This window comes from Cydia strobilella, chromosome 1 (assembly GCF_947568885.1).
Source record: "Cydia strobilella chromosome 1, ilCydStro3.1, whole genome shotgun sequence".
In the NCBI taxonomy this organism is placed as follows: domain Eukaryota; kingdom Metazoa; phylum Arthropoda; class Insecta; order Lepidoptera; family Tortricidae; genus Cydia; species Cydia strobilella.
The window spans coordinates 3,604,446-3,627,595 of NC_086041.1; the positions used below are offsets into that span (position 1 = coordinate 3,604,446).

Consider the following 23,150-nt stretch of genomic DNA (forward strand, 5'->3'; position numbering starts at 1 on the left):
TGCGCAATAGCTTAACATTACGATAAAGTAACAATGATCGATACGTATACCTAGCAATCGTATATCGATTAATATCGAAGCTCAACATTTCCTTGTAAAACCGGAAACAAGACGTTGATCGTAAGGTACGCACTAGGGCTGTCAAAGTCAAAGCAAAAGTCAAAAGTGTCAACCTCCAAATGCTGCCATTTCTCTAATCTAATAAATAAATAAATTTACGTCAAAATACTGTTTGTGTCGAGGAATAAGTGTTTTATAACAAATATTATGAATAAGATTTCTTTTTCCTATACTGAATACTAATATTTATTGGAATCTTAATTCCCAAATACATTAAAAATCAAAAATTACAGCAATGGACTTTACAACAATGTGTCGAATTTGCCTTGAATCTAACAAAACAACATACAATATTTACACGAGCTATTACGCTAAAAGAAATACCCTGTACTGTGAAATGCTGTCTAACTGCACTAAGCTTAAGGTACGTTATTTTTATACTTATCTGTATGATACTAAAATACTTCTTCTAATGCTTGTTGTCAATGGATGTTTGAGTCTTAATTGCAGAAACGTTCAGTTGATTGACGATCTATTTCTGTCCCGCGAGGCAGTTCGCTAGCGACTTCTAATTGTTTACGTTATTTACTGTTCGGAACCAAAATTCAGATTTGTAATTTGTAATGTGTTTTATAAAAGTGTAGGTATAATTGATGTTGTAAATATTATAATATGTATCCCTTGCTTTTAGATTAAATTGTCTTAAAGGGCCTCTGCGCTGTTGGCTTCGGCCCCACGCATGCCTCCCAAAGGTCCGGGACCCCATGGTCCCAAGATATGGAAAAGACATACAAATAATTATAATAATAAATCAGAACTTATCATAATAATTACTATATTATAGCCTACCAAAGAAGATGGTCTCCCCAGCTCAATATGTAAGGAATGCAGCCGCCAATTGAAACGATCATATGCATTTAACCTGAAATGCGAGGCGAGTGACAACAAACTAAGAAACTATTTAGTAAACATTATTGATATAAAAGATGATGACGACAAAAGTAAATTAATTGAAGAAAAATTAGAACTTAAAACTGAGGTAGAAGAAGTTAAAATCGAAGATGATGTGGATGTTAAAGATGAGGTGGATACAGTATGCAATGTCATCAATGAAATTTTTGAGAGCGCTGAAAATGATTTAAAGGATGATATTAAACTTGGTATGTATTCACATTTTAGAAAGAAACTAGCCAAGTGCGAGTCTGGCTTGCGCACGAAGGTTTACGTACCATTACGCAAAAAAACGACAAAAAAATCACGTTTGTTGTATGGGAGCCCCACTTAAATATTTATTTTATTCTGTTTTTAGTATTTGTTGTTATAGCGGCAACAGAAATACATCATCTGTGAAAATTTCAACTGTTTAGCTATCACGGTTCATGAGATCCAGCCTAGTGACAGACAGACAGTGGAGTCTTAGTAATAGGCTCCCGTTTTTACCCTTTGGGTACGAAACCCTAAAAACAAAGAATAAATATGTTTTTGCACTTTCCTTATTTTGAACATAAACTCATTTAAGATTGGATTCCTCCCATAAAGTTAAATTATAGAATTGAAATATGTAAATCGGACATTTCAGAAGTGAGCTGCAATGAATATGACAATGGCAATGACAGTGGATGGGATGCAGATGATGACAACATGCTTCTGGGAGATTTACAACTGAAAAAAAAGGATAAAGGTATTATTAACCCTAGAGTAGTCGCGCCTTTCCGTGAAATGCGAGTGTGTCGCGTGGAGAGCATATTGCTAAACATACTTAACATGTTTTTTTTTATAATGTATAATTCAATTCTCTCAGATGAGTAATCTTAAATGAGTGCTTATTTCAAGCTGGGTAATTCTGGCTTTAATTATTATGAATTTTTTTTTAAATAAAAATACAATTAATTTTATTGTTGAAATAAAACTATGAAAACGGATTATATCGCGTATATTGAATTTATAATACATCCCGACGTTTCGAACTCTTTACAGCGTTCGTGGTCAACGGGTGACTGAGGAAAAATTACAAAGTGCAAAAATACCCACATACTAAAATAATGAACAATCATAGACTACAAACTTTAAGGCTGGTTGTACATGCAAAATCGGTTCATAAGGCTAGTTATACAATATACGCGATATAATCCGTTTTCATAGTTTTATTTCATGAGTAACTATCGCGGTAACCGAAGACAATATAATTTTATTGTTATTAAAGAGTGTAGAATTGTATGTTGTATGACCTACAATATAACAAAATTTCTTTATTTCATAGATTTTACCATAGAAGAAGAAAAACCCAAAAAGAGAAGAGGACGGAAAAAAAGGGGTGAGTATTTGCAGAAAACACAACACTAATATTTTGACTTCAAAACTAATAGGTTGGTGTCAGGTGATGCTTATTTTTAGGGTTCCGTACCAAAAAGGTAAAAACGGAACCCTATTATTAAGACTCCTCTGTCCGTCTATCTGTCCGTCCGTCTGTCTGTCTGTCACCAGGCTGTATCTTATTAACCGTGAACACATGAAATTTTCACAGATGTTTCACAGTGTTTACCAAGCCTTCCAGGGTTCGAAAGGATAATTATCAATAATAGTTATCTTGATAATTATCGTGATTTTTATGCCTGATAATTATCGATTCGATAATAACCTAAAATTTACGAAGATTCTAAGACGAGAATTAAAATTTACTAAAGAATTCAAAGAACCAGAAACTGATGTTAGTGCACACTTTCAAAAATAGACTAGTTACACATTTTAGAACTTTGAAAAGTGCAAAATAAAATACAAGTGCTCAATATACACGCATCAGCTCCAAGAGCTGCTAGTGTATCAAAGAAATAATGAATAAATAAAATAAATATAGCACCATCCATTTCTTCTTCTTTTAAAATTATGGCTTCAGCCCAGTGGGACTATTTCGCCAGTATCAAGGTATTGAGAGGTTTACAAACGACAAAAATTGTACGGTTGTACAAGACAGTGTACGGTGATTTGTTAGCTCTTGTAAATCGATAGCTAGTCTTTACAAGAAGCACGTGGACTACCGGCCGTTGACTCCAAGATGGTGGTTAAACGCGCTTCAAAATTAATTCTCCATTCACTGCACACTACCACATTAGTTTACTGTATAATAAGCTATCGATATTACACTTTAAACAATATTAATAAGCAAAAAACAAAGTAATTAATCACGATGCTAACTATCAAGATGGCGCTCGAACCGGAAGTCCAGCACCATCCATACCTGGGATAATTAAGTTAAGTTACATATCAACAGCTAACACAAACGCAAAGGAGCCTCGTCTGCCAACAAACCACTGTGTGGTTTGGCAGAAGAAAATATGTATTTAGTTGTAAGTAAGATCTTTGAATAAACGTTTTTTTTTTATTAATTTTTTTATTATCAAAGACTATAATTATCTGGATAATTTCGAACACTGGAGCCTTCAACAATCCGTTGTTGGGTTATAATTTTTTTACCTGTTTCCAGTGGATTTGGAGCCCCAACTGCCAGAAAGCAAGCTGCCTCACCAGTGCGACATCTGTGGCAAGTTCCTGAGCACCAAGAGCAACCTGAAGGCGCACAAGATCTGCCATACGGATCTCAGGCCCTATAAATGCGGCGACTGTCCTGCCACATTCAGGTACTTCCCTGGACATCCCTAGAGTGTATCAAAGAGGATATATAGTATAGAGGAGTACTGTCATAGTAAATTTTGTAGCCACAGTGAATTCACTGCCATCTATCTACACACGATGATGGATAAAAATACCATAAAATGTATTTATATATCGATAAATGATTGCATTTATCATTTTTATATGATTTTTGACCCATGTTCTTTCACTGATATGCGTTAAAATTGTTAAATAACGAACGAAACCGTCAACGCCGTCTAAACGAGAATAGGCCAAAGGTGGTAAAACGTGGTGGCGCCATCTGTTCGAGAATAAAATTTTCTTGATTTCCGAGACACGTTTTTTCCTTAGACTGTATCCATCTTATATGGAGTTACATAGTCTTTGATTGTATTGTAGCATTGGCACGTTTCCGTCTTTCGACAACTGGCGACTATTTTTTCATGAAGGGGGGGGGGGGGGGGAAGGCTAGTCCAACCAGCTCAACTCCTCAAGGAATCCTATCAAACCTTTGATGTTGAATAGAACGTCGGGCAGATCACTCGAAGATTCAAAATGTTTTGCCCTGTATGGGAGCCACTCTGCTGCATTCCAGCGCCACATTCTGTTTCCCAACCTCGGCATAGGGGACCGTTTAACCGCATAATAGCCAATTTAGCTCAATTCATGCCATATGCCTTTAAATCTCGTAGAATATTCAGTCTAGATCTCAAGTAATAACAACGTAATTATCATAAATTTCGAGTACGAGGTAAAGAATATATGGCATACACAACTTAATAAAGAGAACGGCTTTCCTTCTAAACTTTATTTAAAAAAATTAGAATATATCTGAATCTTATATAGATATAAACAAAGAAGTAAAATGTTAAAGCAAAAAACCGAAGAAACCGGTTATTTGGTCCGTGTATAACATATATTTTATTCTTAGTGCTCATTTAGATGTTGCGAGTTTCATACATTGCGGTATTTGATCGGTCGGCTGAATGAGGGCTAACGCGTATGAATTCGCCGCTAGGGGCGCTAGTGTAGATGGTGGTCTTTTCCATAGTTCGAAATGTCAAATGTCACTTGTCACTTCAATGACTGACAGCTGTTCTTTAGTTTTTTGGACCACCATCAACAGAGGCGCCAACTGGTGAGCAAAAAAACGATAGCCCTCATTGTCTTTTTAATTCTAAATATATGTGACGTTTTCAATCAAAAGGTACCACATTGTCGCTTGTCGATAAGGTTGATTTCTAATTGAAGCTATATGGAAATAGCGCCTTACTGACAAGCGACAATAAGTACCCTTTTGGTTGAAAATGGCACATATGTTTGTTAAATGGTCCTTTTATGACACTGGTTACTATCATCAATCCGTTGGATATAAAGTCCCAATACCAACTGTACGACAGCATTATTAAAAACCTGTTATATAAGCAAATGGAAATGTAAATATTGTGCATATAAATATAAATACTGCTTACCATCAGGTGGGCAGTATACGTGTTTGCCACCGACGTGGTATAAAAAATAGGCATTTTGTTCCTATACTTTCTATTAGCATAAACGCCATAATAGTACATTACGATACAAGTGCGAAAAATAGGAAATTCGAAATGAGTGGCGATAAATTAAAACACGACCGAAGGGAGTGTTTTAAATCGACACGAGTTGCGAATTACATATTCGCACATGTATCGTACAACGTTTTACAGTACATATGGCCCTTTAAATTTTCGACATAGTTGCGTAATGTGCTAATTATCGCACTAGTGCGGTAAAGTAGACCCATATACTGTAAACCATAATATTTTGTGTTTTGGATGCATAATAATTTTTTATTTTTACAAAACTGCCCATTAATACTGGTATTTGGTATGTATTTTCAGAGGTTACAGCGCGCTGTTTCAGCACAAGAAAGTACATACAAAAGAGACTCCGTACCACTGCGAGTACTGCCCTAAGCAGTTCAGTAGACGCACTGGTCTTGTTAACCACATCCGGATGCACACTGGTATGTACTCAGGGTAGAGTCAGCATCAAAAGTAGCGTATCAGCCTTTACGCCAAAAATAAATCCAATCTACCATTCTCTGATACCTTAACGAAAAGAGATATCTCTATATATAGAACAAACTTTAAATCATTTTACGGTTTAGACTCACTTGTTTTAGTCACTCGCGCGACATGTTTCGGAGAGCCTAGGTCTCCTTTCTCAAGCACTAATAGTGCGAGCAGCGTTCACGACGACCGTGTATTGCGTACTGTCGCGCGAGTGACTAAAACAAGTGAGTCTAAACCGTATAATGATTTAATGTTAGTATGTCTCACAACAGTTTAAATTCGATAATAGAACGAACTGTTGCAGATACTTTTGAACACAAACTGTCAAGAAATATATTTGGAAAAGTATTTGAGGGTGGGAGATCATTTTGGTTACATACGCTACTATAATTGATGCTAATGCTAACTGATAATCTGACGAAGTGATCTTTCATTTGGACTACGATACGAGTAAATTTGCACATCAATGCTCAGCCTACTGACTCCTGAAAACAAATAATCTGCATTATGAAATTCTACTAAATCCATGTGAGAATTCGTAGGTACAGTGAGTTGCCTAACATAAGGATCCACTTTTCTATACAATTAGTATGGCGACGTGGTGGGTACTTAAGTTGGGGCACCGACCGTACCTTGTGACCGTACTTTGTGCTTACGAATAAAATTTTATTCTATTATTGTCAATAGAGTAAAATTTTATTCGTAAGCACAAACAAACATTACATAATATAAAAATAAAACATAGAATAAGATTAAAGTGCCACGAAATGGCCTCATCTCAGCATATTGCTGGTGGCTTCCAGCGCTGATCTTCTGATGTTCTTCCGATAATATTATCCTTAGCGGTTTTCAGATTGATTGCCAGTGTCACTACGAAGTGACACAGTAATCAAATTAATGACTTCATATCTTGTATAAAAATTACATGTTAATATTTATGTTCGTAGGCGAGAAACTGTATAGCTGCGATGTATGCTTCAAGAACTTCGTGCAGAGCGCACAACTCTCCATCCACATGAAGAGGCATAAAGGAGACAAAACTTATCTCTGCCAGGAATGTGGGAAAGGTAATCCAACATACAGAATACACAAATACTACGAGTGAGATCGTAAGCCCTACGGTAGAAGGTTAGGTATTATCTTAAAATAAACGGTGGCTTGTTTTTAAACGTTCTCTTAAATGTTAAATTTGACTTACTTATTTGACCAAAGCGTTTAATATTATTTTGTTTTTCAGGGTTCCCTATAAAAGCCGACCTTAAAGTCCACCAAAGGATCCACAACGGGGAGAAGCCCTACTCTTGTCATCTCTGCACCAAGACGTTTGCGACCTCTGGCAACCTCTCAATACACGTCAGAATACACAATAAGGAAGTTAGGTGAGTTAATATTTATACATAATTATGTTGACACATTCACAATGGGGGAAGGACTCGTATAATCTCTGCACCAAGACGTTTGCGACCTCTGGCAACATATCCATACAAGTCAGAATACACAATAAGGAAGTTAGGTGAGTTGATATTTTATATTTATACATATGTTGAATAACAATACTTTTATAAAAGTGGACCTGAAGGTTGACACATTCACAATGGGGAGAAGGACTCTTGTAATCTCTGCACCAAGATGTTTGCGACCTCTGGCAACATATCCATACAAGTCAGAATACACAATAAGGAAGTTAGGTGAGTGGATATTTATATGTTGAAATACAATACTTTTATAAAAGTGGACCTGTAGGTTGACACATTCACAATACGAATACAAATATATTTATTGCCAGAAAACATTATTAACAAATTTTTCACAGTGACTGACGCTAAGCTGAGCCTGTCCTGCCGAGTCCCTTACAAGGATTTACAGAAAGCAACACGCATGCAATACGAAAAATAATTAATAGTATTATAGTTCGAGGCTCAATATATTTACCTAAATAAAAATTCAATCCAACATGTAAGAGAGTCATTTGCCTGCGATCGAACAGTATAATTTTGAAAATATTTTTTTTATACATTTGTATGGTGAAAATTGCAGGTGCCTAAATACTTTTGAGCGGTAGTGTAGATACAACACGTAGAGACCCTTTGGAGAGCTTTTATGTCATGTAGAATGCCTGCTGGAACCCGTTCACAGGCGAAACAATAGACACCTATTATTATACCCGTTATTACCTATTATTATTATTTATCATTAAGGTACCGTTGTAAAGAATGCAACCGCGGCTTCGTAACGTGCAGCGCCTACAACGTGCACCTCAAGCGGCACAAGGGGCAGAGGGACTACCACTGCGAGTGCGGCAAAACTTTCTACACATCCTCCGCTTTGAAACAACACAAGGTAATAGACATAAGTAGTTCGCGAATGAAACATTCAAATGGAATCCACTTGATGTCACTCTTTCATTCACTAACTAAATCTGGATTAACTGGTTAAATAGATAGAAAATGAGCAATTTACAACACAATAAACTTGAGAAATATTGTATGGGAATAATAAAAAAATACCTGTTTCGAAAAAAAAAACTTTTTTTTTTTAAATTTTCAAATAGCAATAAAAAAGTGGTACCATTCGACTCTTTACATTTTATTAAAATAAATATTGTATAGTAACAATATACATAAACGCAACATTTCACCGACAAAATCGCAATTTACTTGTTTTCCGTACATCGGAACGGCTTCTAAGCAAAGTGACACAGTGACGTCACGATGTGTTACCATTTGTGTTAGAGCGTTTGCTCAGTAAAGTGGCGATGCCAGACTTTGACCATCATTTGTGACTTTTGTATTGCTTTAAGACAATGGGTCCCATACAGACATTTGATCCTCAAAACAAACCTGATCGACTGATACCATTAAAAAAAAATTGTCAACTACCCTATTGTAATTAAATAAATAAATATTATAGGACATTCTTACATAGATTGACTAAGTCCCACGGTAAGCCCAAGGAGGCTTGTGTTATGGGTACTCAGACAACGATATACCTAAACATATAAATATTTAAATACATAGAAAACACCCATGACTCAGGAACAAATATCTGTGCTCATCACACAAATAAATGCCCTTACCGGGATTCGAACCCAGGACCATCGGCTTCACAGGCAGGGTCACTACCCACTAAGCCAGACCGGTCGGCAATTTATGCATGATTGAAAATGTTGAACCAGCTGTCAGTTTACTCTTCCTTTCTCTGTAACTTGATCGATTTGTGCTATTTTTAGGTAGTGCACACCGGCGAAAAGAAGTACCAATGCAAGATATGCGATCGTAAGTTCTCACAGACGAGCCATCTCAGCCGCCATTTCAAACGGGACCACGCGAAACCGAACATGCCTTTACCATCTTCAGACCATTATAAGTTAGTTATAAGTAATGAGGATAAGTCCTTCATGTTTGACGTGTCGAACGCGAGTCAGGGGGTGAAGTGTGAGGGGTCGTAGTGTTTTTTTTTTTATTCAACAAATTACACAGTATGACAGTTAAAACCAATTCACTGTGGAATTTATGTGATACGAGAAGTTGCCGAATTTAACCTTTTGAAAGCCACGCATAGGCGTGAATCAACTTTTAGGACACCGATTTCGTGTTTTAGACTCCCTAGCAAAGAAAAATCGATTTTTTTTAAAACCAGGTTGGTTTTTTTTTTTACTTTTTTGTTTACACGGGCATTATTAGATACATAAGTATTTAATTAACAACTTGATCAGATAAAAGTTACATTTTGTACGGTAACGCAGTAGAAAAATACAAAAATTGTGTCCCTGATTCTTGTATGTTAGAAAACTTTTCTCTGCTGCGTTATCGTACAAAATGTAACTTTTATCTGATCAAGTTGTTAATTTTAATGTGTTCAATTAATTCTTATATTCTTAATATCTAATAATGCCTGTGTAAAAAAGTAAAAAAATCAACATGGTTTCTAAAAAATAGAATTTTCTTTGCTAGGGAATCTAGGGACAAAAGTTGAATCATCCCTATATTATTGAGCTGTCTCGTAGAAACTCTGGACATCATTACCGATCAGCTGAAATAAACGAAACAGACTTTTGTGAGACTCCAGTGCTGGTTCCATAGTAAAAATTATTTTTATGACCTACATTACATTTACATTACATATTCACTCCGCAGATTTAAAAACGTTATGTACCTATATGTATTATTATTCACAACGACGGGACTTAATCGCGTCTTCTTCTTCTTCCTCGCGTTATCCCGGCATTTTGCCATGGCTCATGGGAGCCTGGGGGTCCACTTGGCAACTAATTCTAAGAATTTACGTAGGCACTAGTTTTTACGAAAGTGTTTGCCATCTGACCTTCCAACCCAGAGGGGGAACTAGGCCTTGTTAGGATTAGTCCGGTTTCCTCACGATGTTTTCTTTCACCGAAAAGCGACTTATTACTTTTTTTATAATTTTTTTTTTATTTACTTATTTTACGCGATTAAGTCCCGTCATTGTGAATAATAATGAGTAAAAATCGTGAAAGTTTAAATCAGTGTTATGTATTTCATTTGATAAGCTGCCATCACTGAGGAAAATACTGTATAAAAAATACCAGCTACCTCAATTTTGATCACAGTAAACACAATACAGTAGTCTTATTATACGTTCAGTGACAATTTTTTTTTTGTATATTATAAGAGCTGAATGATCTGTATAAAAATGAATCTTTTTTTAATATTTATTTTGGAAATTCGGATTGTTTTTAGTGTGAGATCTCATACACGTGTACGTATTTACAGACGGTAATAACATTTGGTTCAACTTTTTGATTGGTTTTAATACTTTTAATCATGATTCATGTACCATTGGTCGACTCAATATTAACGCAAAACACGCAAATAAAATCGTCTGTGGCCATCAATGGGGCCATCGATTGCTGTGTCATATTTATTTTGGTATGTATTCCTTTAATCTGTTTTTAATAGGGAATATTACGCGAAACTGCGTAGAGGGCGCCACTACCACAATCTGAGGGTCTATCGCGAAACAAGAATATTGAAATTTCGTTATCTAACATCCCTGTCACTCTTGCATATTCGAGCGATGAAGAGGCAGATAGCTAAATTTCGGATTCGCGTTACCCGGTAGGTCCTCTGTAAACAACGGCCTTGATGCATCAATGTCATATTTTACTATCTCTGAAAACTTGATCGAAAACCTGTTAAAGGTACAGTATGTATAAGTTACTCTATGGTTTACTAAAAATGCTAGTGCTGCACTCCGGTGGCAGAACATTGCAGTAATATCCCCTATTGATACAGGTATATATCTGTGGCCCTAGTGAAAAAGGGTACAAGTCTCGGACAGGGCAGTTGCAAAAGGGCGTAAGTTTCACGAAACTACGTGTAACACTTATGCCCTTTCAGAACTAAGCCACTGATTTAATAATGTGGTATAGGATAGAAAAAGGAACAAGAGGGCAGGTGAACGAAATGGCACGGTTTCGGACAATATTAGTTACCCTAGACTTATATCGACCGTGATTACCTTTTGTATTGTTTTCGAGCTATCGATATTACCCGTGAACAAGATGCATGTAACTGCGTCGAAATATCGCGGGGGGGGGGAAACAATACAAAAGGGAATCACGGTCCATATCCCGGTCAAGTCTATTGAAAATAATAGTGAATCATTCAAAACTGTTAATATTAGTTACCGTCAACCGGGATAAAATACGGATATAACTTGGGAATTACACTTACCTGATATTTTCTTAAAAACTACTCACACAAATTGTATCGTGCGAAATCTACTAGGTATTATTCTCAATCGCATACCATTTGTGTAGATAGTTTTCAAGAAACTATTTGTTTATTTACATAATCTTTATTGCACAAAAGAAAATACAATCGTACAGAAGGCGGACCTAATGCTATAAGGCATTCTCTACCAGTCAACCTTTGGGCAAAGCAGAAAAATATCAGTTAAATGTCATTCCTAATTATTATAATGATGGATCCTATGTCTGCAATACCAAGAAAAATTTGGTGCCATACAGCGAAATCTAAGTCAACTGTAAAAAACCGGCCAAGTGCGAGTCGGGCTCGCGCACGAAGGGTTCCGTACCGTACCATTACGCAAAATAACGGCAAAAAAATCACGTTTGTTGTATGGGAGCCCCACTTAAATATTTATTTTATTCTGTTTTTAGTATTTGTTGTTATGGCGGCAACAGAAATACATCATCTGTGAAAATTTCAACCGTCTAGCTATCACGGTTCGTGAGATACAGCCTGGTGACAGACGGACAGACAGACAGTGGAGTCTTAGTTATAGGGTCCCGTTTTTACCCTTTGGGTACGGAACCCTAAAAACACGCCACATCTATTTGCACCACTTTACGCGTCTTACTATTCTTTTGTCTATTGTTATAGGAACGATTTTGTATCTAATATATAAAAGTACAATTATTTATTGAATGAATTATGTTAGTGTTAGTTTGTGACGTTATTTTTACCTAGATTAAGTTACCAGTAACTAACACTCGTTTTGTAACAAATGGAAATAAATCGATCATTTGTATTTTTTTGTGTGTTATTTTGTTTTACCTTAATTTTTTTATAACCTAAGTTATAGTAACTACTCTATAATTCATTGAATTTATTATAATAGAAGACTTGGCCTTATAATATAACCAAACTTCCGCTATGGCTAATGGGTAAAAGCTAATGAAACAAAATTAAACATTAAAACTAAATATATTTCAATTAATTCACATAAAGTTGCTCCTCATTTTATATAAATCATTTGTTTATTTAAATTATTAAACTAAGGAAAATGTGAATTAGTCTAAACTTTCTCCAGTAAAGAATGAAACAAAACCTTCAGGATGTGAATTGTCCTTTTTAAAATGTCGGCTAAAATGAGAAAATACCCCTATCCCATGTCAAAGGAAGAAACTAAATGCATAACAAATTAACTAAAACATAATAACAACCTAAAATAAAAACATGTATAGTATTTCATTTTGTCCTAATACACGAAATTAAATTGCATTCTAGTTATAAAATGTACTAAAAAAATAATTATTATTCTTGGTGTGCGAACTGTTTTAAGGGTAACTAAATTAAAATTACATCAACGTTCATTAGCATATTTTAAAATCGAATAAATAGTAAAATTCGTTAAATTTATCCGTCAATTCATAAAACCATCAATTAATCTATAATATTTGTTATTTTGTTCATAAAATAATCATATATGTATCCAATTAGCTCCATGCATGAATTTATTTTTATTTTTGGATCCATAATTTATATCGTTGGAACACCGGAAATGATAAAAATACTTTTGTAAACCTTAACATTATTTTATTAAAAAATAATTAAAATGTTGAAAATTTTTGAGCGGTTGAAACGCTCATAATTTTTGGCGCGAATTCGACAGAGCGTGATGACGTCACACGTTGGGCGGCCCAACTGACGTTTGCTACTAATGACACTAATCTGTCGAACGCGTGCCGTCACGTGGCGTTTCGAGCGTTTCGCTCACTAGCTTTTCGCGGGCAAATTTTTGTACTTTTTATTTATAATTTTAAGTAATTAAATGGTAATTTAAAAACTGAAATGCATTTTGTAACATGATATAACGGTAACAAACATCCGAATAAAACATATTTCATTCAAATATAAACTTCATGCATGAGGCTAATTGAAATTCATTAAAAGTTCACAGTCTACAAATTATCAACACAAAGAACATTGGCAATTAAAAAAATACATTTCAAAGTGAGTGCATTTTTTAAAGTACAAATTCTATTACTAGTATTACTACTTACAGATAGGTATGGTATTAGCATGATACTTAGTTTGAAACTGACATCACATCACATTTATTCAGTGCCTTTACTACACAACTTACACAACTCGTTTATCTGACCATGGATGGAACGTTTGTCTTTGACATTAATGTTTATAATAGCCAATAAGCAGTTTGGACAATAATAAAATTGAAGAACGTAATTTAGCGAAAAAGATCCATCCTCAAAAATTAGTAATTCAAATTGACGACTTTTATTTTCGATAAAAAGTTCACATTATATTGACTGATTTTTGCGGGTTGGACCCTTTCTAAATTACGTCCTTGTGCTTGTAATAACAACATAACATTTAAGTGATCACCGGTGGACCTTAATGTCTCTGCAATACAGTTTACAAATGGTCAAAAATGTATTAATTAACCACTAGAATAACAAACACGTGTAAGGTAATGTTATATAGCGTAATCGCATTCTTGATAGCCGCAGTAGACCATCTAGAGTCGGGGACATTCTCGGTGAACCACCTTAATGCCGTTCCATCGGTTTGCCGCTGTCACTGTCACATTTCGCAAGAAAGAACGGGATAGATCATGCGCGCCAAGTGTCAATTTTGATCGAATTTTGTCGATTTTTATTTATTTTAAAAACGTTACCTTACAATATCGAAATTCGAAAGCTATGAAATTACTATTTAAGTTAAGATTGTTTTTTCTTCTTTTTTTGTTTATAGTATGACATAATAAATAACCGAGTAAAGTTGGATTAAAAGTCCGAGTTAGAGGTTACTTTGGGAATTAATTGTATCGAGCGAAGTGTCATAATTCGTGTATCGAAAGCTATGATATTAAAGATAATATAGTCAAGAACTACATATATTTTTTCCATGTCTACGACTATCAACTTAGAAAAACATGATCATATAAGGAGATTTTTCGCCTTCTGGCTCAGGGAACCGCCTTAAGGCAGGCGTGTCTCACTCCGCGATTTCGTCGCGTCGCTACAAGTACTTGCGGCCGCCTCAATTTGGGGAGGTTTTGCCATAGTAATTGCCGCACACCGCTACGGAAAGGACGCCTGCACACGCTTGCGCCGCCTTGCGCGTACTAGACGCGTTTTGTTATGGAGTGAATCTTCTCTACCTAGTACTATTATATATTCTGTGCTTGCGGGCCAAAATCGTTTAAACGTCTTGCAGGCGGTCAGGCGTTATCATAAAAGTGATGACCAATTGTATTAGGACTTTTGTATGTAACTACTATTGTAATAAGTGAAAATAAGGGACCGTTATTCGACGCGAGTGGTATAAGTATTGCTATTATTTACTCTTTGTATTTCCCTGTGTGCAGTAAACGATCACGCTACACTGGACAGATAGGCCGACTTGCACCATCCCACTAACCCGGGGTTAAGCGGTCGGTAGCCCAGTGTCAAATTGTACTGGTAACCATGGTAACTCCAGGTTTAACTGGTTAGTGAAATGGTGCAAGTGGGCTTTAAAGGTCTATCTTCGGTCGGTACCGGAGCCGTAGCGGCGGCCGAACCGCCAACGCGTCACGTACACGAAGTTGAGCGTCTGGACGCGTTTTACTATTGTAAACCCTATCGCAAAGACATAAGGTCAAGAGTATATTTGTCTCACTGTCAGTAGGATCAACAACGCTAGAGGTCGATCTTGGGCCGGTACTGGAGCCGCAGCGGCGGGTCGCGGAACCGCCAACGCGTCACGTACACGAACTTAAGCGTCTGGACGCATTTTACTATTGGAAACCCTATCGCAAAGACATAAGGTCAGTTCAATCTTGAAGGTGCCTAGTTACAGTATATTCGTCTCACTGTCAGTAGGATCAACAACGCTAGAGGTCGATCTTGGGCCGGTACTGGAGCCGCAGCGGCGGGTCGCGGAACCGCCAACGCGTCACGTATACGAACTTAAGCGTCTGGACGCATTTTACTATTGTAAACCCTATCGCAAAGACATAAGGTCAGTTCAATCTTGAAGGTGCCTAGTTACAGTATATTCGTCTCACTGTCAGTAAGATCAACAACGCTAGAGGTCGATCTTGGGCCGGTACTGGAGCCGCAGCGGCGGGTCGCGGAACCGCCAACGCGTCACGTACACGAACTTAAGCGTCTGGACGCATTTTACTATTGTAAACCCTATCGCAAAGACATAAGGTCATTTCAATGTTGTAGGTGCCAAAAGCATATTTGTCTCACTGTCAGTGGGATCAACAACGCTAGAGGTCGATCTTGGGCCGGTACTGGAGCCGCAGCGGCGGGTCGCGGAACCGCCAACGCGTCACGTATACGAACTTCAGCGTGTGATCCTTGCCAAGGAGCTCATCGTTACATAGGATGTCAATCTGGAAGTTATGGGAAGAAACAATTCAATTAAGTCGGTTTATTGACAGTTATTACAGAATTATGTGAATTGTGATTATTTAAATTGAACGATAAATATTCAAAAAAGGTACCTTTTGAATACATTATAATAGTTTTTACGTTGCTGGATTCGTCAATCTATACGACGAATCCAGCAACATAAAAACTAGTTTGATGTATTCAAAAGGTACTTAAATACAAAATACAGTACATAGCGGCTCTCTTTTTTTTAATATCTATCGTTAATTTTAAATAATCACACTTATTTAGCAGTGGCGCTAGTGAGCACGTTTAAGGGCTCTTAAACGAGCGTTTTTAGCATTTTTTTTTTCTTTCTTTCTTTTAGCAGTCATGGTGACTCCCAATTTCGCGAGTATAGTAAGTATATCTTTAAAAGGCTTCTCGTTTTCGCCTTTCAGAGAGAATTACATTCGGACAAATCAAATTTGATTCGCTTTCAGGGGAAGTTGATCTTATTAATAATTTTGTGTACATTCAATAAATGTACACAAAATTATTAATTCACTCATTCAAGTTCTAAAAATACCTTTGCAATGAACTTCTTGATATTATTCCTTCTTTCAATAGATGCCATATACCTAGTCGGCTCATAAGTTCTGTCATATACATAGTATCAAATAAAATCAAAAGTTTAAGTTTATTCCGTATAATTTGTACAGCGTTTGAAAGCTTATAAACTAGAGAATCTTAATGTATAACATTTATTCAAAATGACCGCCATAATTATCTACACAGGCTTGAAGTCTTCGTGGCCAGTCGTCAATGGATTCACGCACCACTTTCATGTCGATATTGGCCACTGCCGTAGCAAGAGATTTTTTCAGCGAGTCTAGATTTGCATGAGGTTTTGAGCACACCTTTTCCTCTAAATACTGCCATATTTTATAGTCTAAAGGATTAAGATCTGGGCTAGAGGAGGGCCAATCTTCATGCCGTATAAAGTCGATTTTATTGGAGGCGAGCCAGGCTTGAGTAGACTTTGCCTTATGGGCTGGAGCAGAGTCCTGCTGGAAAACCCAATGCTGGTTTAGAAACATCGTATGGGATAGTGGTTTCACAATATTAGTCAACACCGTGTCTTGGTACACTTTGGCACTAGTTTTTACTCCTTTCTCACAAAAATGCATACTAGTGACGCCCGCATAAGAAACTCCCAGCCAAACCATCACAGATGAAGGGTGATGACCTCTTTGAATACGGGGAATGCTATTAGACGCTTCTTTACTATTGCGAGCGTACACTATCATTTTGTTTATTACAGTTTTCTTCTATGTCAAAAATTTTCTCGTCCGAAAACAGTATACAACGGTGCTTATTTTTAGCGTACTTCTTCAATAAAGCTTTAGATCTTTTAAGCCTTAAAGCTTTAAGCCGACCATTGAGAAGATGGCCAGTTTTTCGTTTATAAGCACGAAGTCTCAGGTCTTGATTAAGCACTCTTTTCACCGTGTTTTTGCTCAAACCCATCTGGAGGGCCTTAACTTTTTGTTTCCTAGCGGGATTTCTGGCAATGCGTGCCCTAATTGCTTGTACAACCGCTGGAGTCCTAGCTGTACGCGGACGACCGCTTCTTTTCTTGTCATTTAAACTAGAGACCTCACTGTATCTTTCTATGGTACGATACACAAATCTTAGAGAGAATTTTAAATTTTCAAGTAGCTTAAAAATTTTAGTCGGCGAGTGACTACAACGATATAGTGCAATTATTGCGGTACGGCTATCTTTAAGCGTCCACTCCATGTTGAAGAAAACAGAAAATTGCAAAATTATACTACTCAAATATTTAATAAAGATTCGAAATTCAAATGCAGAACGGTTTTTGTTTTAGGAGTTCCAAATTTAAATTTTAAAGGCCAGTGACAGAACTTATGAGCCGACTAGGTACTAACTACGGCATTACATTGGAAGTAAAAATTTTATACTAATAGGGAATATAACGCAAAACTCTGCGCCACTAGGACAAACAGGGGGCCTACCGCGAAGCACGAAAATAGAAAGTTCGGTACATGCCTCTCTATCACTCTTGCGTATTCGAGCTATAGACAGAGAGGCAGATAACGAAATTTCGATTTTCGCAATTCGCGATAGGCCCTCTGTAAACAAACCGCCTTGATTCATCAATGTCATATTTAGTCATAACAAATTATCAGTGAAAACTTGTCAAAAACTGTTTAAAGCATAGTATGTATGTTACTCTATGGTTTACGATAAGTGCTAGTGCTGCACTCTGGCGGCAGAACATTGCAAAACTCACTTCTCTATACTTCTCCATGCCACTGAGCACCTTCTTGGCGACAAACTTCTTGAGGTGCGTAATGGTGGCCTGTGCGGAGCAGCGGATGAAGCTTCGCTTCAGCGTACGCAGCGACGTCGATATACACTCCAGGCAGACGTTAACCTACGGTAAAGTTCAGGATTACTAAAATAACTTTCAATTATAACATTTAAAACTTTCGCGTTTTGAACACATATTAAATCACATTTAATATTGGGTCTATCGCGAATTTATTTTGTTACCTTTATTTACCGACGTTTCGACACAGGTTTCACTGGTCGTGGTGGTTACGACAAAACTGTGAGTTATATTAGTGGGGAGAAAAACTAGGACAATAGTGGACAATTACAACGGAAAGTATGGTGATTTAAGTAAATACTCGTATGTATACAAGTAGGAAACAATGTGCAAAATGGGGATTAAGTTTGGGAAGTTTAATATGGCACAGGGCTGCATTGGCTGTTTTACCAACAAATTTGATTTGTATACAATACTCACCTGTTCATCTTTCCTATGGTTGTCCGTGTTGTCAGGTTGCTCGGGCTCTTCGCCTGCACCCCCCTTGGCTCCCAGAGCTAGTGCAGCATCCTTCGGGCATGGCAGGTTGCGCACGCGGTAGAAACTGCGCTCGCGTTTAAGCTCGTCTGAAGACAGAATACATTTTGAATGAGCAACTTTCTTTTTTTCCAGAGTATATTAGGCTTGTGTGGATGTGCATGGGAGGATGAACCCAAACTCACAGCGGGCCCAAACTGGAGAAGAGTGGCCAACGACAGACCTCAATGGAAAGAGCTAGAGGAGGCCTTTGCCAAGCGGCACACTGAGCTACAGGACATACTCTAGCTCAGAATAAAAGGGCTAGATAGATAGATAGATATTAGGCTGGTGTAGTACATGTATGTAGAATAGGAGCGAGGACCGAGAAGTGACAATGCAATAGCGATCCGAGTGCTCTGACTCATCGGACAGAACTAAAACTAAACGTCGTCTCTCTATATGTACTACTGTACTAAAAGACAGAACTAGTACAGTTGTGAGATTGTACTAGTTGGGAGCGATCTTTTCAGTGAAGGAGCATGCACAACTCTACACAATTAGTTAGAGGTGCAGACAGCCTCCCTAAGCTAGTGCCATTCCTTCCTGTCTTCAACAACACTATTGAAAAACATTTGAAGCCATTTTGTATTGACAGTGACTTCACTACATAGTATAAAACAAAGTCGCTTTCTGCTGTGATATGATATTAGAATATGATACTAGAATTTGAAATAGTTCCAACACAATGGTGCTCTTCTGATATAGTACTAATATACAAAAAAGGAGACCCACTAGACATTGGAAATTACAGACCCATTAGCCTACTGACAAGTGTATACAAGCTCTTCACATCGATTATACTGAAAAGAATTGCTATAAAAATCGACACCATACAACCAAGAGAACAGGCAGGCTTCCGCTCAGGCTTTAGCACCACCGATCATATGCATGTAGTGGAACAACTAATCGAAAAATTTAATGAATTCAGGAAACCATTATATGTTGCTTTTGTTGACTACAGCAAAGCCTTCGACAGCATCAGCCATAACTCAATCTGGAATGCACTGAAAATGTCAGGAGTAGAAGAGAAATACATAAATATCATCAAACACATATACTCACATAGCACAAGCAGAGTTAAACTTGAAACAAGAGGAGATCATATTAAAATTGAAAGAGGAGTGAGGCAAGGCGACCCTCTGTCGCCTAAGCTTTTCATTGCCGTACTAGAAAATATTTTTAAAAACTTAAACTGGACTGGATATGGTATCAACATTGAAGGATGTCACCTAATGCATCTGCGGTTTGCAGACGACATAATCATATTTGCGGAAAATGCCAAACAACTAGAGAATATGCTATGCACACTAGAAAAAGAAAGCAATAAAGTAGGCCTACAAATGAACAGAAGCAAAACGAAGGTAATGACTAACAGCCCAAACATTCCCATCAATGTCAATGGAAACACTATTGAGTATGTAAAGAAATAAGTTGCCCTCAGAAGTTGTGAACTCTGCAAGTGTTAATCAATTTAAAAATAGACTAGACAAACTATGCTAACTGTGCTAAGTGAACTATGATTTAGACGTACCAGCATCAGCTGCCTGTCTAAAATGAAATAATAATAATAATAATAAGACCCGCAGGACTCTCAGCTCTGGCTTGCCTTCATTGGCCGTCCAGAGGGGAGTCGTAAGAGCTATATGCTCCAGGGGTGGAAGTGAAAGATGCATAAGACGCGAGTTGGCACAGTGGCTGCTAACAGCCACTGGGTAGAAAGCGGCGCACACCTCTCGACACCCCTGAGCCGCTCACACCGGTGTTGCTCCTGGTCGTCTTCACGACGGCAGTTTCAGGGGCCCATCTAGTCAGCGGCAAGTCACCACCTGCCTCGATAACGTGTTTTAACATTGTTATGGCAGGTGTCCGGAGTTCTTTACAATAGCCCAGTCTCATTGTCCACCCAAACTTCAATCCATAGACCGGTATACTGTTCACTTTTTCTGCAATAGTCCCAATGCCTGCTGCGACCGGTTCATGGGTGTCTATTGTTGCGCCTGTGAACGGGTTCCAGCAGGCGTTCTACATGACATTAAAGCTCTCCAAGGGGCCTCTACGTGTTGGATCTATATCCCCACGCAAGCCTATCAAAAGACCGGGATTTATAGGCCCGTGATATCGAAAGAGATACAAATAATAATAATAATAATAAATACATATACCTGGGCAAGCAAATTTCCTTTTCACGGACTAATAACGAGGAAGAGGTAGATAGAAGGAAGAATATTACATGGCGAAAGTTCTGGTCATTCAAAGAAATTCTGAAAGGAAAATATAGTATGAAGATAAAAAGGATAGTAATGGACACATGCCTTTTGCCCAGTTTACTATATGGATGCCAAACGTGGACTTATACTAACAAAATCAAACAAAAAATAAATACTACACAACAAGCTATGGAAAGAAGCATACTGAGAATTAACAAAATGCATAAAATTAGAAACGAAACTATAAGAAGCAAAACAAACGTAAAGGATGCGCTCACACAAGCTCTAAAGCTCAAGTGGCAATGGGCAGGACACATCTCAAGGTGTACAGATAACAGATGGACAACATTAACAACAAAATGGAAAGGACCATTACCAGCGAAGAGGAAAACTGGAAGACCTGTCAAACGGTGGACCGATGACATAGTAGAGGTTGCCGGGAAAGACTGGATGTACAATGCCAAACATAGATATTTATGGAAGAAATGGGAGGAGGCCTTTACCCAAACGGGATCCATACCCCAAGAAAGAAGAAAAAATAACAGAAACAACAACAGCATAAAAACATATTTTAACCAAATTTAAATAAAAAAAAAAAAAAACTAAATAATGGAAAAGAGTATGGAAACAAAGAGGCTATAATAATAGGCTGGTGTAGTACATGTATGTAGAATAGGAGCGAGGACCGAGAAGTGACAATGCAATAGCGATCCGAGTGCTCTGACTCATCGGACAGAACTAAAACTAAACGTCGTCTCTCTATATGTACTACTGTACTAAAAGACAGAACTAGTACAGTTGTGAGATTGTACTAGTTGGGAGCGATCTTTTCAGTGAAGGAGCATGCACAACTCTACACAATTAGTTAGAGGTGCAGACAGCCTCCCTAAGCTAGTGCCATTCCTTCCTGTCTTCAACAACACTATTGAAAAACATTTGAAGCCATTTTGTATTGACAGTGACTTCACTACATAGTATAAAACAAAGTCGCTTTCTGCTGTCTGTCTGTCCGTCTGTCCCTATGTATGCTTAGATCTTTTAAACGACGCAACGGACTTTGATGCAGTTTTTTTAATAGATAGTGATTCAAGAGGAAGGTTTATATGTATAATTTGTAAAGGTTTTGTGTAAATTAGATGAACTACCCGTGCGAAGCCAGGGCGGGTCGTTAGTTAGGTAATAAATGTGTACTCACTGTCTTGCAAGTCTGGTACAAGCTTGTAGACTATGTCTTGCATGGTGCGGTCGAAGCTGATGTACTGCAGTGGGTGCGACTGGTGTATCACAATGTCGCATGTTGGACATGTGTTATTCTCCTCCAAATGTTTTACTAGGCAGCTTTTGCAGACTGAAATGTTGCAAATTAAGATACTATGTATCCACTTTCAACTCGACATCTTTGTGTAAGGCTAGTTTTGTTGAAGCAAAATATACATGAAGCTGGGGGGGGGGATCTTAAAATAACTGAAGATTAAGTTCATTCTATTTTCAGAAAAATTGACTGGATTAAGCTTATAATTTAAGCCAGTAAAAGAAAAAAACATAAGATTACTTTTATTGTAAGATTGTTAGCAGAGAAAAGCGCTATATTAGTGTTATTTCGAGAAAATACTAACACGTATGTAAGCATTCGGTGACTGTGGTAGCATCTATGAAGTATCCGCGGCAAATCTTGCAAGTTATGTGGCTGTTAAGGGTTTTCAGCTTTATCCTCCTTTCCATGGTCATCCTAAGACTACTACTGTGCTAAAACATTTATTAAACTAACTTAAATTAATTGAAAACAAAAAAATTAGAACAAACGCGAATCTCTCGATCAGTCAACTCAACACTTCACATTACGTTTTGTTCACTGTTATAGTGTTTCAGATAAAACGCAAATCATTACTAAAACTATAGCATCTTTAATAAGTAATAAAGAACCAAATCATATAAACATAACTTATTATTGTTCTTTCGTTATTTTTTGTTCAGATGAATCAGAAATTTGAATTATGTATGATAGTGAGCTACACTACATAAATTTGCAGCGTTGATAACTAAACGCCGTAACGCGTCTAGTGATGTCCTAGAGATATTTTGAAAATATTTATTATCGATTGTTTAAAGATACATTTAATCGATAAGTATTTTGGTTGCCGTAGTAACCAGATATA

The 23,150-nt window shown here is 37.2% G+C and overlaps 2 protein-coding genes across 2 annotated transcripts; one reads left to right on the top strand and one right to left on the bottom strand.

Moving 5' to 3' along the window:
* The first annotated feature begins 243 nt into the window (after positions 1 to 243).
* On the top strand, positions 244 to 12,254 carry LOC134745583 (zinc finger protein 239-like). Its single transcript, XM_063679697.1, has 10 exons — positions 244 to 484; positions 905 to 1,220; positions 1,640 to 1,741; positions 2,321 to 2,374; positions 3,542 to 3,695; positions 5,568 to 5,692; positions 6,689 to 6,808; positions 6,979 to 7,120; positions 7,940 to 8,081; positions 8,971 to 12,254. The coding sequence occupies exons 1-10, from the start codon at positions 356 to 358 to the stop codon at positions 9,187 to 9,189; spliced, it is 1,503 nt and encodes a 500-aa protein (XP_063535767.1). The 5' UTR covers positions 244 to 355; the 3' UTR covers positions 9,190 to 12,254.
* Positions 12,255 to 12,432: 178 nt separating this feature from the next.
* LOC134745660 (polycomb group RING finger protein 3) lies at positions 12,433 to 22,829 on the bottom strand. The gene is made up of 5 exons (XM_063679807.1): positions 22,611 to 22,829; positions 22,190 to 22,342; positions 18,689 to 18,834; positions 18,170 to 18,313; positions 12,433 to 15,875 (listed from the first exon to the last, which is right to left on the bottom strand). The coding sequence occupies exons 1-5, from the start codon at positions 22,720 to 22,722 to the stop codon at positions 15,750 to 15,752; spliced, it is 681 nt and encodes a 226-aa protein (XP_063535877.1). The 5' UTR covers positions 22,723 to 22,829; the 3' UTR covers positions 12,433 to 15,749.
* Positions 22,830 to 23,150: the final 321 nt, after the last annotated feature.